This window comes from Sphaeramia orbicularis, chromosome 13, assembly GCF_902148855.1.
Source record: "Sphaeramia orbicularis chromosome 13, fSphaOr1.1, whole genome shotgun sequence".
Lineage (NCBI taxonomy): Eukaryota > Metazoa > Chordata > Actinopteri > Kurtiformes > Apogonidae > Sphaeramia > Sphaeramia orbicularis.
In genome coordinates this window covers 20,245,878-20,262,073 of record NC_043969.1, presented here as the reverse complement: position 1 = coordinate 20,262,073, position 16,196 = coordinate 20,245,878, and the positions used below count along the sequence as shown (strand labels likewise).

At 39.0% G+C, this 16,196-nt stretch overlaps 1 protein-coding gene across 1 annotated transcript in view; it reads left to right on the top strand.

Annotated features, from left to right (window-relative positions):
- egfem1 (EGF-like and EMI domain containing 1) overlaps positions 1-10,040 on the top strand; it is a 48,440-nt gene extending 38,400 nt beyond the window's left edge. Inside the window, exons 26-34 of the mRNA XM_030153177.1 lie at positions 1,239-1,370; positions 1,455-1,583; positions 1,676-1,804; positions 4,227-4,355; positions 5,417-5,545; positions 5,725-5,853; positions 8,350-8,478; positions 8,623-8,751; positions 9,159-10,040. Coding sequence (XP_030009037.1) covers positions 1,239-1,370; positions 1,455-1,583; positions 1,676-1,804; positions 4,227-4,355; positions 5,417-5,545; positions 5,725-5,853; positions 8,350-8,478; positions 8,623-8,751; positions 9,159-9,238 — 1,115 coding nt within the window. The 3' untranslated portion in view covers positions 9,239-10,040. The remainder of the gene's footprint in view (positions 1-1,238; positions 1,371-1,454; positions 1,584-1,675; positions 1,805-4,226; positions 4,356-5,416; positions 5,546-5,724; positions 5,854-8,349; positions 8,479-8,622; positions 8,752-9,158) is intronic.
- The last annotated feature ends 6,156 nt before the right edge of the window (positions 10,041-16,196 follow it).

Genomic DNA, 16,196 nt, shown 5'->3' with positions numbered 1-16,196 from the left:
GATTGTAGATTCATGAACTTCATTGCCTGCACAGATTTATATTATCACACTAAAAAGTAATGGGTCATTTCTCAGTGTTATAACGACAATTAATGAGGAGCTGGATATTTAAGGTTGGAGGTTATGCATATATAAATATATTTATGCCTTTGATAGCTGAAAGTAAAAAAAAGACAGAAAAAAAAATATTAAGTCAAAAGTTTGGACTCACCTGGTTTTTCTTTATTTTCCTGACCATTTACATTGTAGATTCTCACTGAAGGCATCAGAACTATGAATGAACACATATGGAATTATGTAGTTTTAAAAAAAAGTGAGACGTAACTCAAAGCATGTTTTATATTTTAGATTCTTCAAAACAGCCACATTTTGCTTTTATTACTGCTTTGTACATTCTTGGCATTGTCTCGTTGAGCTTCATGAGGTAGTCACCTGAAATGTTGGAGGAGGTCTCAGTGATGCTGAGCACTTGTCCATCTGTGGTCCTTCTCATGTCATTCAAATGAGAAGGTGTGTCCAAACTTTTGACTGGTGGTGTATATATAAACACAATATCCATACCACCTTTATTTATTTATTTATTTAAATTTTATTTGATTTTCTCTTTTTTATTATTTCTTTTTCACATGTTTATGGACATAAAATACAGCAAACAGTAGAGCAAGGCCAGTTGAGGGTTACAGTATTCAACAAAAGATATCCATAATACAATAAAAGGAAAAAAGGGCATCACATTACCAGTTCAGCGCTGATCTCTTTGTTTATAAATCCAATCCATTTGTCCCATTTTCTATCAAACTCAACTTTTTTTAATTGTAAGGTATAAGTCATTTTTTCCATCACCCATATTTCCTGTACTGTATCGAACCATTGTTTGTATTTAGCCTGCCACTTTTAAATGTGTTTAATAAACTGTTATTGCTTCTTTACATAGATGTTGATAGTTATGGATGTCACTGGTATGGTATATTTTCTATTCTTCTTCCTCTTTTTTTCTTCTTCTTTACCACTCTGTGAATTTTTCATGTTGCTAAATGTTCTTTGTCTACTTTATAAGTGAAATAGTTTTCTATGTGAGACTGTTAACTGCAGCCATTTCAACCACAGGTTCCTGGAAGAAGAGATCTTCAACGTCAATGGGATCTTTCAGGATAAATAAAACAAATATCAATCAAGAAAATACTTATAATCACATCATAATCTTATTCATGAACATGTCTATGTCTTTTTGGTTGTAGCCTGTCCTGCTGGTATGTATGGGCAGAACTGCAGTCAGCTGTGTCAGTGTTCAGGAGATCAGGAGCAGTGTCATCCTGTGACTGGACAGTGTACCTGTCTACCTGGATACTATGGAGCGCGCTGTGAGATACGTAAGTACGATGTTTCTGCATGTGTGTATATGCAGACAATAGGAACAGTTCTGCCTCATTCTCATTTTTGCCGTCTGTCTTCAGGATGTCGAGCAGGGACATTTGGGCCGAACTGTAAGTCCAGATGCAGCTGTATGAATGGAGGTAGATGTGACTTCAGGACCGGTGTTTGCCATTGTCCTCCTGGCTTCATAGGAGCAGACTGCAGCTCACGTGAGTCAGAAAATATCACACCTCCCAAATTCTAACTCCTTATGCTGCCTTGCTAAAAAAAAAAAAAAAAATCATTAACTTGTGTTGGATAGGATGTCCAAATGGGTACCATGGGAAGGACTGTGTGAAGCAGTGTTCCTGTGGGGAAGGAGGACAGTGTCATCCAACAACTGGAAGGTGCATCTGTGCTCCTGGTAGGATGGGCCAGTCCTGCCAACAAGGTGAGAGCAAACGAAACGATGGATGGATGGGTGGATGGATGGGCTGGATGAGGAAAAAAAGCAGCTTTAATACAGTTTACACACACTGAAATGATATGATATGATATGTTATGATATGATATGATATGATATGATATGATATGATATGATATGATATGATATGATATGATATGATATGATATGATATGATATGAATTTATGTTAGCAGAACCAACAGGGTCTTTTAGTCTTTTAGCCTGCATTGATATTCATTGATTATTAATTGTTGGTTATTTAATAAATAGATAGATAGATAGATAGATAGATAGATAGATAGATAGATAGATAGATAGATAGATAGATAGATAGATAGATAGATAGATAGATAGATAGATAGATAGATAGATAGATAGATAGATAGATAGATAGATAGATAGATTTACTTTCGGCCTGATCACAATCAAGGTGTACAAGTATATTTGCATCAGTTATTAATCAATATTGCAAAAAGATCCCCCCAAAACCATTCCTAAAATGTTTCTTCTGCCATCTTATTACTAGATCTTGCAGTCCTCCAAATTTGAAGAAAATCAGATAAAAACCGATAAAATGGCGACCCAATGAGCGTTAAAACATGTGCACAAGTTTATTGTTATAAGAGAGCAAAATTATTGTACATAATGTTTTGTAACACAATAAATAACTAGAAGCACTCAGAGAGCACAGACCTCCGCCAAGGCTGATCAGTAGTCCCCCCCGTAGGCCCCCTACGGCCTACGGGGGCCCCCTTTTTTATTACAAAATGCACACGTCACATTGCTTTTCATTTATTGATCATTTTTGTTGAACAGCTGTTTGATTATCAGTTCTTATTTTCAGTATTAAGACAATCAACCGTTTTGTTCTGAAAACCCTTCTTTTACAGCCCTTTAATTGTAATAATAGAATGGGAACCTGTTATTTAAGTATTATTATGACTAAATATGCACAACTAGACAGATGTTGGTATGCTTCCTGGCTGCAGATAATTTGGTAACAATGTGGCAAACGGATGTTTATGTCGAACCGCATGTTTTCAATGGTGCGTTGTTCACCAAAATTCATGTAATTTCCGTACACCAATATACTTCCATCAATAATATCACGTATATGCCTTACAGATATATTGTTCTAACTCGTTCACAAATGTTTATTTCCTCCTGTACCAGGAAGACTTAGTTACAGATCTAACAGAGATGCGACCGTGTGGTAAGCCAGATTTCCATTCCAGTCTTGTAGAGTCCGTACACCAAGTAGTGTCCGTAAACTATATCAAAATATGTGGGTCTAATTTTATTGTTTCTGTCAATATATGGAATTTTTCAGCACGCATGCTTTGGACACGACATCTATGCAATAAACAATGCATGATTCTCCTGAGTGCTGAAACATTTGTATATCTTTGTAGGCATTAAATATGGAGGCTATTAGGCTGGAGTGTCCATACACGGAATAATTTCTGATTTGACAGGGGTACAAGCCTGCTAAAAAAGCTAAAAAATAAGTTAGATTAAAAAGAAAAGTAGAATTAAAAATACAAAGTATGTGTTCTACCTAACACATAAAACATAGAACCCCCTGAGGACAGAAGTGTTCTGGTGCTTCTACCTCCTATACACCCCATCACAGCTACTCCTCCTCCTGTCTCCTCCCACCTCCCCTCCCGCTTAAAGAATTGTTTGCAGCATAATAACCCAGCTATGATATTTTTTCATATTTTTCATATCTAGTATAGATTTGTCAATGGGAACTATTGCTCCTAATTCAGAACTAACTAGAAATTGGGACTCAACCAGTAAAATGAGGGTGTATTTTCCCCATTTTACTGTGTATATTTAAGTTACTAATTCTCCATTTCCTCCGTTCGAGGCCTCTGATGATCACAGGCCTGTTTTTCTCGGGAAACAGAGGCAGAGAAGGGTTTTCTTAATCTCTTCCTTTATCAGTTATTCAGCTGAATTGCAAGCGGGGGTTTCCATCGTTGCTTCTGCTAAATGTTCTCTCCTTTAGCCTCCTGCATGTATTTGGACATACCACCTTTTAAGTTGCTCTTGTTGAATGTTTACAGAAAACTATAAGTAGCTCGTTCTCCGTGTTCCGTGTCGCTGGATTTGGCAAGGAAGCAAATAAATAAACAGGGAAATCAAAGACGAGTTGCTTATTGTTTTCTCAATCTAAATTACCCAAAGAAACATGATTATTCTTTTATATCAGCGCCAAATTAGACTACTTTGCCATCTCTTTAATGAACTGTTGCTTAAATAAACATGAATGTGGTTAGTGGAGTCTCATGTGTATGCTGGTGTGAGGGAGACAGACATAGAGCGCTGTGCAGTGTCTTTGCGATTGGGTGTGATGGTTTTATAATTGGTCTTGTTCTGATGCTCTCTGAATGTTTCTCCAGCATGTCCAAGGGGCCGCTATGGTCTGCAGTGTAGAAATACATGCAGCTGCCAGAACCAGGGTCTGTGCAATCCTGTCGATGGATCCTGCAAGTGTAGACTGGGCTGGACTGGACCCCGCTGTGACACAGGTAAAAGTGAAAAAGCAGAATACACACGACAAAATGCACAATGAAATAATCAGAACTGGGGATGCACAGATACAGTACTGTGCAGAAGTTGTTATTTTAGCAGTTGCAAAATGTCAAGTCATGTAATCCTCAGTCAAAATATACGTGAAAAATAAGCAGTATTAACTGGAAAACTTTCAGGAAAAAATAATCTTCTAGCAAAGTTTCAAGTATTTAGTGTGACCTCCCTTTGCTCATGTCTTTAACTGTTTTGTTCAGACAATATGATATTTACTGCATTAATCTTCTGCTGTTTTACCCTGGGGTTCATTCATCACCCGTCAGACATTTCTTCTAGTTTCAGCTACTTTTTTGTTATAAGAATGAAGGTCACACTAAATACTAACTTTAGTTTGTAGGAGCAATTTATTTCTGATTCATTGTGTGTTTATAATGCTGTGCACATATTGTCTGTATTTTCTTGTTGTATTTGAGGAAAAGAGGCTGAGAAATAAATATGTATGCTCATTTCAACCCTGCAAGAACAACAAAACTGAAGACTTTTGCGCAGTACCTTGGGCTGAACATTGGTTAAATCTGCCTTGTTGGCTGACATCAGCTGTCAACAAATACAATGATATTTCAAAGCTAAAGGACGCCTTTTTTTTTTTAAAGATTTCTTTTTCTGGCAAAAACAAGGGGGAATAAATAACAGCAAAAACTAAGTAAACATACAAAATATAACATCTGTACTGACATCAGCACTCACATTTTTTAAAGTACGTAACAAGGCCATTCTGATTCTGATTTTCCTCTAGCACATGAACACATGCTGTCCCCACAGCTTAACCATTTTGGTCCTTAAAAAGTCTCATTTCATATTTGACAGATGTCTTTTATAGCTGACAGATGCAAATAACTTTCAGCGTCCTGCCTTTGTAGCAGTATATCAGTTGGATATGAACCATATGGTCAAGACATATTAAAGATCGCAACTTAAACCATGTTGTAACCACTACTAATTATTTTTTTGAAACACATATTGTGTGTCTGTGTGTGTGCTCTGCTGTGTGTGCTTGTAGCCTGTTTACAGGGAAAATATGGATTTGATTGCACTCATGAGTGTCAGTGCCTCCACAACGCGACCTGCGACCGTTTTACAGGCGCCTGCAGCTGTACTGCTGGATACTACGGCCACTCCTGTCAACACAGTATGTGAACAGTTAAAGTATTAAAAAAACACTGACGGTAGCCTCACTGACATTCATGTAAAAGCTTTTTTAAAAATGGACGCTGTTAGTTTTCTTTATGTGACTACTGGTCACACACTGAATTAAGCTTTATACATAAAAAAATTAACATTGTTTTTCCTTCCTCATGTGGCTCCCAGGATGCCCGTCTGGGTTTTTTGGAGTCAGCTGTGCCCATATGTGTGACTGTAAAGTGGGACAGTCTTGTGACCATGAGACTGGTCAGTGTGTTTGTCCACCAGGCTACTATGGGCCACAATGCCAAAGACGTGAGTATCTATCTGTGGAACTCTCCATAAATGATCAACAGGATGCTTGCACAGGTCTTTAAAGTATTAAAAAGTATGGGATTTTGAAACACTGTTTTCCAGACCTTGAAAAGTCAGGAATTTTGTGTAGAAGTCTTAATAAAGTATGGAAAAAAGTTTCTCTCACAGTGGGATTTTAGAGCATGCTCAAAGGCACATAATCTTGTAAGGTAAGAAATAGATGCTTCCGTCAGTCTGCTCCAGGGCAGCTGAGGTACATGTGTAGTTTACTACCACCAGAGTCTGAATGGGTGAGTGAATGAATAAAGAATCCATTGTACGCACATTGAGAATGCGTTAATTGGAAAGAACTATATAAATCTAAGCCATTATAATTATTATTATTATGAGGAAAGCAGGGCGACTCGGTGGTGCAGTGGTTAGCACTCGTGCCTCACAGCAAGAAGGTCCTGGGTTCGATTCCAACACCAGTCGACGGGGGGGGGACCTTTCTGTGTGGAGTTTGCATGTTCTCCCCGTGTCTGCGTGGGTTCTCTCCGGGTACTCCGGCTTCCTCCCACCATCCAAAAGACATGCACTATATGTCAGCCCTGCGATGAACTGGCGACTGGCGACCAGGGTGTGCCCCGCCTTCGCCCATAAGTAGCTAGGATAGGCTCTAAGCGACCCCCGTGACCCTAGTGAGGATAAAGCGGGTTCAGAAAATGAATGAATGAGGAAAGCATATAAAAAAATTATTTCGCCAACCTATCAGTACTGAAATGATTCTAATGAAACTTGTTTGTGTGATATCCATGCACTTTTGTGATTTTCATGTTTTGAAAACATTTCTGTCCGTAAAACATAATTTACCGTGAATTATGCATTCATTCATTCATACATTTATTAAAATTTACTTTTCTGCTACACACAACAGGTACAATCTCAACCAAAAAAGTAGGCACGCAAGTATAAAAGTACATAAAGTCAAGGTTTTGGAGAAAAAATAACAGTTTTGAAAATGTTTGAAAAAAGTCTAGAATGTGTATTTGGATAAAGAGTAAACACGCTGACCATCTAAGAATATTACAACAACCTGTTAATGTATGATGTGATTTTTCAGATGGTGAAACACTCAAACTGACATGATCAACTGGTTACATGTCTAGAGAAAGAACTGTGTTTTTTTAACAGAATGGGTAGCTCATAAAGTAAAAAAAAGGTTAAGAAGTTAGGTTAGTATAAGACTATTTTAAAGCTATAAAGACATTTATGCTCAGATCAGTTTGAGCATATTAATAGGAAACCATTCAGATTCCCAGCTGTAGCACTATATAAGCACATATGAATGAGAGATTATACCGTGTATATAAAAGGAGCTGGTGTGTTCTGGCAGACAGACAGACAGACAGAGTAGTGGGTACAGTAGGTGGGCAGGCAGGCAGCCTGGTTATTTGATGAGAGACAGGTGTTTCCCGACTGTTTAATGCATTCCTGTTCTATCCTCGTGCCCTCCTTCCTGCTCGCGGGGCTCTCAGCCGCAGTGTGAGCGCCTAAATGGCCACTTCAGTCCCAGCAGGAGACACTGTATGACTGAGCCGTGCACAGCAGCTGTAAGACAGGCTCAGACTCCAGAGACAGACCTGGTTTCATCTGAGGTTGTCGGTGTGTATCCATGAGAAAATGTGCACGGCCGCTTTCTTATTTCCATATCCACTGCTGAGAGTCAGTGAAGCTGCTTTTTCATACTACAGCGGAGGGACAAGTATGCAGTATTAATACCACAGTGTGAACACTATTTACTTAAGCAGAAAGGTGTTATCATATAAATGTGATAATAATTGTGTAGTAAAATAGTCCCTGTCAGTGTTTTACTCTATGACACATGACACACTCTACTTCATATATGTCTGGGTAGTTTAATTTACATCAGTACATCAGAATACTGAAACATCATCATATGTTTGTGGCCTTTCTGTTTTGTTAGTATCTCAATGTATTGCCCAAAAAATAGCATTCTTTCATCATTGCTACTCTGCATTTTTCCAGAGGGTTGTTTAAGAGTTTATTTAGCTGACAAAGGAGGATAGTTTTTACAACACATGAAAAAATATTTAATCCTTCAGTTTTCCCAAACATTTAAGAGATACATGTTTTTTATTGGACAGAAAGGATAGGCAAATTGCAAGCTGAAAAGTAAACAGTTAGAAAAGTGGAGTGAAGTAAAAACTACTACATTTGTATCGAAGTTGTACTGGAGTACAAGTGTAAAGTTGTATAAAATTTAAATTAGGAGCCTAAAATGTATACAGTTATATTCCAACACGAATATTCTGTGTGTGTCATTTAAGTGTGTGTTCTGACTTATTTTTGTGTGACAGTGTAAACTTCAGTTTTTAGGACAGGACCAACAGTGTATGTCAGCTGTCCAGTTTACTTTTGTGTGTGCGTGTGTGCGTGTGTGTGTGTGTGTGTGTGTGTGTGTGTGGGTGTGTGTGTGTGTGTGTGTGTGCTCAGGATGTGATACGGGCAGGTTTGGACCCAGCTGTGCTAAGTCATGTGACTGTGCTGGTGAGGCTCCATGTGACCCACTGACAGGACGCTGCCTCTGCCCCCCAGGACGGACAGGACAGAGATGTGAAAAAAGTAAAGGAAATACTTTTATATTCAGCTGTTTTACATATAGATCTGGTGATAAATGAGAAACATCTCCTCTGTGTACCTGCTGTGCAGAAACCCTTCTTCCCGTAAAAGCTCTCCTTCCCTTTCTGTCTGTCTTTTCCTTCTCAGCCTGTGGTGGAGACCGTTTCGGCCCCGACTGCTCCCTGCTGTGTCAGTGCTCCCACGGGGCCCACTGTGATGGGCTGAGTGGGCGATGTCTGTGCCCACTCACCTGGCTGGGCCCCACCTGTAGTGAAGGTAACTCTAAGCTCTCATTGCCACACACTTGTCCTAAAGCAGGGTTGTCAAGTAAAAGCAAAATGGACACACACACACACACACACACACACACACACGTAGAGGTCATGGGATGTAAAACTGAACCAGCTTTAGTGAAATACTGTGTCATGAAGTGTGAGAGGCTGAGCCCCATCACTCTGTGTGTCACCCTGTCTCCCTCAATAGCTGCTCCTGTCTCCTGACAGTTATTTTAATCTGCACCCAGCATGGAGCCGGGCTTGAGGCTGTCTTCGTTTTACCTCCTCAAAGCCAAGCACACGGGAGACTACATACAGTTACTTCTCCTCCAAAAACCCCAGAACATTTGCTTTTCATTTTCGAATAGTGCTGATGTCTTCTTGCCTTTTTTTTTTTTTTCTTTTCAGCGCTGCTACACCAAATCCGAAGGCCGCTGAACTTCTCTGTGTCCCAGAGAAAGAGAAGAACAGGCAGCAAAACCACATAATCCAAACAGAGGTGCAAACTCCTGAGTGGACGTTCAGACAAAAGGCTCAGCTCCGCAACTGTTACTCAGAACGCCCTAGTAAAGGTGACGTTGTAAATACTGTGTCTTTGTGAAAGTGGTACTCAGCTGTCAGAAACTGGCACTGAGCCTGGAGCCTGAAACAGTGATTCATTGGACCTGGCATGTGAGCGCTCCTCAAAGGATGAACTGAAGCAGACCCAACTGTCTGGGATACACAGATGTCATAGGTGTAAATACCAAAAATACCGGCATCACTTTTATTGTTACAGCTTAACCGTTCACGTTGTCACGAGTTCCATGTCATTTTTTTCACCAGGTTTCATGTGGATGTTTGAAAAGATGAGGTGACAGAGTTTCTTGTCACTACAGAAGCTTTACAACCACTAGCACATTTTTTATCCATCACTGTACATGACTTCAGAGTTTTTAACATTAGATGGAAGTTACTTGGTGATTAGGTTTACCACATATAAATATATTCATAAATATACTGGGACATACACTGTTGCCCACAAAGTTGGAATAATTAGATTTTCAGACACATTCCTCTTTTTATTTCTATTTATACCCATCAGTGATCACCTTCGACCAAGTGCAAGTCCAAGTTACTCTGTATCTATCAAGAATAAGGCTGAACCCCAATTCACCCCTTACCCCTACCCCTTCGTTGCATACACATGAAGGGGTAGGGGTGTCCTGATTCTCAATTAGATGGAGGGGAGGGGCTAAGGCTGCTGTGTAGCCCTCTAAATGGAGATATTTCAGGACCACACTACGAACAGAGGGGTAGGAGAAATTTCCCATAATTCTGTTTGAATCATTGGCAAGATGGAGGTAAACACAGCAAAAAGTGAAGCAGAGTGATGAAAAAAACACAAATGTATGTTTTTTCTTCATAAAATACTTAATCATTTGATTGTCCGTTTAATGCCATTTCAATGTGTTATAGATCGCATTTCTATGGTTTATAGTTGATAGCCGCAAAAAGATGACCAAAGCCCATGGAACAGAGACAGTTACAGCTGCTGACGGCATGATGAATGCTTTCAGAAACAAAGTTGTTGCATCTGTTTATAGCGCCATCAATGACTGCTGATGACGTAACAGGTCACGAAGGGTTGTCCCATTTCATAAAGGAATATTTCAGCCCCTAACCCTTGCAGCTCCGTTTCAAGGGGTAGTGCCAAGTGCAAGGGCCAAGGGGTAGGGGTAAGGGGGAGGGCCAAGGGGTGAATTGGGGTTGGACCTAAATGTCACAATCATTTCATGAGAAGAGATAAAAATATTTTATTCCATGTTTATGGGCAACAGTGCATTTACTGCTTCTGATAACATCAACATCCAGAATATACAGGGCTGCAGGCATGTGTGCAGTTACAATAAGATTCAATAGGAAACTCATAAACCTCATCATACAGGATGTTTTATTAAATTAATTTAAGCCATTCTCATGAAATATTGTAATAAAAGCATGCAATGCATTTAACATATCATAGGATTTAAATGTAAATTTATGTTTCTAGCCCGTACATTATTAATTATTTGTTTAATGCAATTCCCCTTTATCCCAATGATCTACACTCACTGAAGTGAAACTGTTGTACAAACCTTATCACTTGAACATTTCTCATGTGTGTTTTTGCTTTGCTTACTATTTGCTGTTACAAATGTTTCAGTTTTAACTCACTTATGTGCTAATGTTTAAAACCAATTAACCACTTTACACAAATGCCTGTGAAGTCCATTTCCGACCATTAATTATTTCAGTTTATAAAATATGAGCGAATATGAAAAATCTTCATTTGGCAGCATTTTGCGCACTCCCACGTTATTGGCATTGATCAGTTGTTTTCTTTTTGCAGTGCAGTGTGCTGGTCGCAAAATACTGCAGACAAAACTTGCATGCGTTGCACTTCTTTCAGATCTGTGTTTATTGCATGAGCCAATGGTTTAGAGAGTTGGAGCCTTATGGAAAATAAGGCTGATAAGTGATGTTAACATTTTTCAGCAGCACATGTGCCTATTTTTATGGTTTTACAGTATTTGAGCGATATTTTTCACTACATGGCGATATTTCTGTTCAGCTCCATATCACTACTGCCAGGTACATTTGTACATTTTTAACTGTATTTATATTGCATCTCAGGTCTTTACTGGTTATATCAGCCTGAACATACTGTGCTCATTTTCTGTTGGTGTTACATTACATTTTGTTTGTACAGAAATGACATTTTTACTGCACCTTCTCTCTGTTTCCTCCATCGTGTCTGTATCATATGTCACTGTGCAGTTTATGTTTGAGATTTATTGCCATTTTTCTTTTTTTTTACACAAACAGAACCCATAGCAGAAAGAACACTCCTCACTGTACAGATCTAAAAGTAATAAACAAAATGAATAAAATATATATAATTTTTAAAAAATGTGATTTTTTTCTGTGTTTACTCAGTGAGGCTGCTCAGTAAAACATGGTTCCACCGTGTCATTGATTTCTGTGATCCATGAGTGGGGTGTTACAGGTACGGATGATGGAAAAAAAAAAAAGGGGGAAGACAGGATCCAGCTGTCATAGAGACCTATAGGTGTGTGTGTGTTAGTGTGTGTTAGTGTGTGTTAGTGTGTGTTAGTGTGTGTTTTGTGCTAGGCTGCTGACAGGGAATGCAGGCCTCTACTCATCAGCCAGCGGAGGGTCAAGCATTAAGGCCAATCCTGCTCGCTGACAGTAGGGTGGGGGTGTAGGAGGCACCTGAGCAGGGTGCACTGTTGTTGTAAGGTGTGTGTGTGTGTGTGTGTGTGGATGTGTGTGCGTGTGTGTTAGAGTGTTATCCCTTAGGCATTTTTCAAGCGCACTGGAGCATTTTCTCCTCTATCGGTTAAAGGCGGCTGTGGTCTGGCAGAGGCAGGCAGGTGCTTGGACCAAACATGCCCCCCGTATCCAGCATCCCGGGGGGGGGTGAGTGATGGGTGAACGGACCCGCCGGTGGAGGATAGAGTCCCCCACACCCACCCTCTGGTGTGGCTGATGGATGGGGGGCTGCTGCAGCTCACCCTGTGTTGTGACAAGCAGCAGATGTTCTCCAATAATGTTTATCGGCCGGGCCTTCATCTTCAGATGACACACACCTGTTTCCAGTCAAACAGGCACAGAGAGGCTATCCATCCAGTAAGATCTGGGTGGCCACTGCACCACTGGATCAGCCCTCTGCACTCTGCACAGGATGCTGCAACGGAGCAGCCACAACTGAGGAGCTGCTACAACAAAGATGTCTAGAAAGTAATCTATGGTTCCTGCACTGCTGCAAAAGATAATAAAAGAGTATTGTGTGGATATATGGACTGAAACTGTAATAAAAATCCAACACACTCCTTTAAACTATTAAAATGTAAGATTTGTAAGGTTATGGTCATATTTAATGTGATAAAAAATTTGAAAAGTTTCAGAAATAATATCACAGAGATACGATACAATACAATAGATGTTTGTTGTCACTGTTACAGGAACAATGAAAATCACTTTAGCACAGAAGGGATTTCTCATAGACTGCAAGGGAAGCTCGGCTTCCTCTAAAATTACGAAAATTAAATGGTTAAATATGTATGGTTGTGTTGACATTTCATTGACTACAAATGTGTTAGAACACGTTCATCTCACAGACGAGTTCGTTCAGAATCAGCTTTATCACAAATCAACGGACTCGATGTTGTTCACTTCTCATACATTCCCGTTGCGCTGTTTTCTCATACGATCTCTGCTCAGTGCATTTGCCCGTAGACGCTCAGCGTCCATGCACTTCAATGGGACTGAGTGGAACAGTTTTTTTCATTGCCTCAAAACTGGACGGTAATTGGATAAATGCCACGATGTTGTCCCGCCCCCGGACGCCCGGCGTCTCTGGGGGTGAATGGAGCTGTGGGCGGAGCTCAGCTGGGCTGGACGCTGGGCTTCCATGTGCTGATTAGAGGATCAGTCGAAAGGCTGAATCTCGTTTGATTGACAGCTATTTTGAGATCTACTCCCTCTCTTGACAGAGTTCAGTTTAATACCGTCGCGCATTCTGCTGTGAAGTCGAGAGAGAAACCACTACGAAATTACTCGTTCATTTTGTGCACTGTAAATAAAACACACTCATTGTACTTCCTTGTTTCAATTTAACAGAATTTCAACATTTTCTTGTTTACTTGGTACGATAAGGTCACTGACCATTTTCTTAAAAAGGAATGGAGGGCCGAATTTATGTTTAAATAACTTGACATTTTTTTTATGTGAGCCAACAATGAGCTTCCCCTCTCTGAAAGACGAGCAGCTGCCACTGCTTTAGCAGTTTTATTTTATTCTATTTAGCAGCAGAACACTTGGACTGTATAAAAATATCATGCAAAATACTAAAAAAAAAAAAAAAAAAAAAAAAAAAAAACCCTCTGGAATACAGTGTTAAATACACGTGCTACTAAAGTACTTCTACAACTACTGATATATACAAAGCTAACTGTGATGAGAGATATGTACAAAAACAGGTACATACATGTGTTACAGGATATGAACAAGGAAGATTAACCCATAAAGACCCAGTGCTTCTTCTGTATTAGTTCCCAAATGAATCTTTCTATCTATTTAGTCATTCTTAATTGATTTATCACCATTTATTATAATATTATCCTCTGTATTTTGTGTTTTTTCAGTGTAAATTATATCTTTTCCTCTATTTAATTTCCTGATCATGTAGCTAGGATTAAAGTTGTGTCTTAACATACTAGAAACAGAAAAAAACAGAGGTAGAGGTGACTTTTCCAATAAAATATATCATTAATTTAACATAAACCGTGTGTGTCCATCCACTGTCATTGATCTAACTCCATGGGTTTTACTGGTGAATCAGTGTTGGAGAAGATGACGGTGTTTCCATGTTCACTACAGAACCTCGGATTGTCCAAATGGGTCATTTAAGACAAACTGTATTTTACACCAATTTTTTACATGTATTGATAGGATTAGTGGATCAACAGGTATTAAGTTTACATCAGTGGATGGCTTTGTTCACCAGTGGCTGTTTGGGTCTTTATGGGTTAAGAAAAACAAGGTGCATGTGTTGTGGCTATTGCACTGAGGTGGGGTGAGTACTGCATTGTCCGTTACACTGGGGGGGCAGTTGTTCAGTCAGTGGTCAGATAAACATTGAAATGTAATAGTTTTAACAGAGTTTTTGTTCTGTGATGCTGATTTTTGGTTTCCTTTTAGATTTGCACTCTGAAGCTATTATTAAATGATATTAAAAAGTCCATAAACTAATGTGTTCTTTAAGATTAGAGGCCTAAGGAGGGACAAAGCACAGCTCTGTGGTACAGGCCTGCTTATCAAGGGAGACTGAGAAGGGTGCAGGAAACGATGAAATGGCGATGAAATAGCCCGTAAAAGGTTAGATTACATCATGGGTACTTTTTTGCTGTAATTAAGCATACGCCACTTTTTGTAAAGAGATTCTATCACTTCGCTGCCACAGCTCCACGTACCCAGAGATAATTTTGGCCCCTCTGCGTTGAACCAGATCTCCCAGAAGACCACATTGTTTTGAACTGCAGCTGACAAAGCTGTGGACTCAGATAAAAGAACGAGGGGGAAATCATTGCAACACGTCCTGCCCCATTTGTTTGGCTGTTGAAAAAATAAATGTTAAATGTCGAGGCTGCAAAAAGATACGTATCAAGGAACTCTCCCACACTCAGGAGGCACCGTAATGGAATGAGCATCCTCAGTTTGGACATGTCAGCATGTTTCAATGCCTCTACTGTAAGTGTGTACACTGTCTCACTACTTCAAACTAGAAATGATCATGTTTATGTTATTGAGATCGAGATTTAACAAATAAAAACAGAACTTATATACATAGGTGTAGATATATCTGTATTCAATTTTCAGTATCTTTATCCATAAACACAGCAAAGAACAAGAAAGCTCTTCAACGAGCTCGTCATCGACACTGACTTGTTCACCGTGGAGAACATCTTCACCACTCGATGCTTCAGAACAACATCAAACATTGTCACAGACTGTTACCACCTAGCACCCAATATATTTCATCTTCTCCCACCAGGTAGAAGATACAGGATCATCAGAGATAAGACTGGTAAACAGCTTCTACCCCAGAGCAATAATTACACTGAACTCTGCAAAAGCTAAACATATGCAATAATCAGCAATGTACAACAGGGGTCTCTGACTCATTTCTTTTAGGGGCCACATTCAACCCGATTTGATCTCCAGTGGGCCGGACCAGTGAAATAATAGCATAATTACTTATAAATAATGACAACTCCAAATTTTTGTCTTTGTTTTAGTGTAAAAAAAAAAACAACATTAAATGATGAAAATACCTACTTTTATAAACTATCCAAACAAAAAAGATGTGAATAACCTGAAAAAACTGAAATTTCTCAAGAAAAATAAGTGCAATTTTAACAATACTATGCCTCAACTTATCATTTATACGTGTACATTATGGATCGACTCTATAAAGACACTAAACACATAAAATTTTGCTTAATTTTCTTGAGACATTTCAGGTTGTTCATATTTGTTCAGGTTATTCACATTTTATTGTTTCAGGATAGTTTGTAAACATAAATCTTTTCATAATTTAATGTTATTTTTTGCACTAAAGCAAAGACAGAAATTTGAAGTTATCATTATTTATAGGCACAATGTAATTTGTTTTGTTATGTCAAACCGAGAAGAAAATATGGAGTCATTATTTTTTGTAGGTTATTATGCTGTTATTATTTTACTCTAGCTCATATTGGTCTGTTTGTTTGCTTTTTACTATTTAAATTTTCTTTGCTTTGTATATTTCCCTTTTTTACTTGAGAAATACCATCTTTTACAAGCACATCAGAATTTTGTTGTGTGTGCTCTGTGTATACAATGACAATAAAATGAATCTTG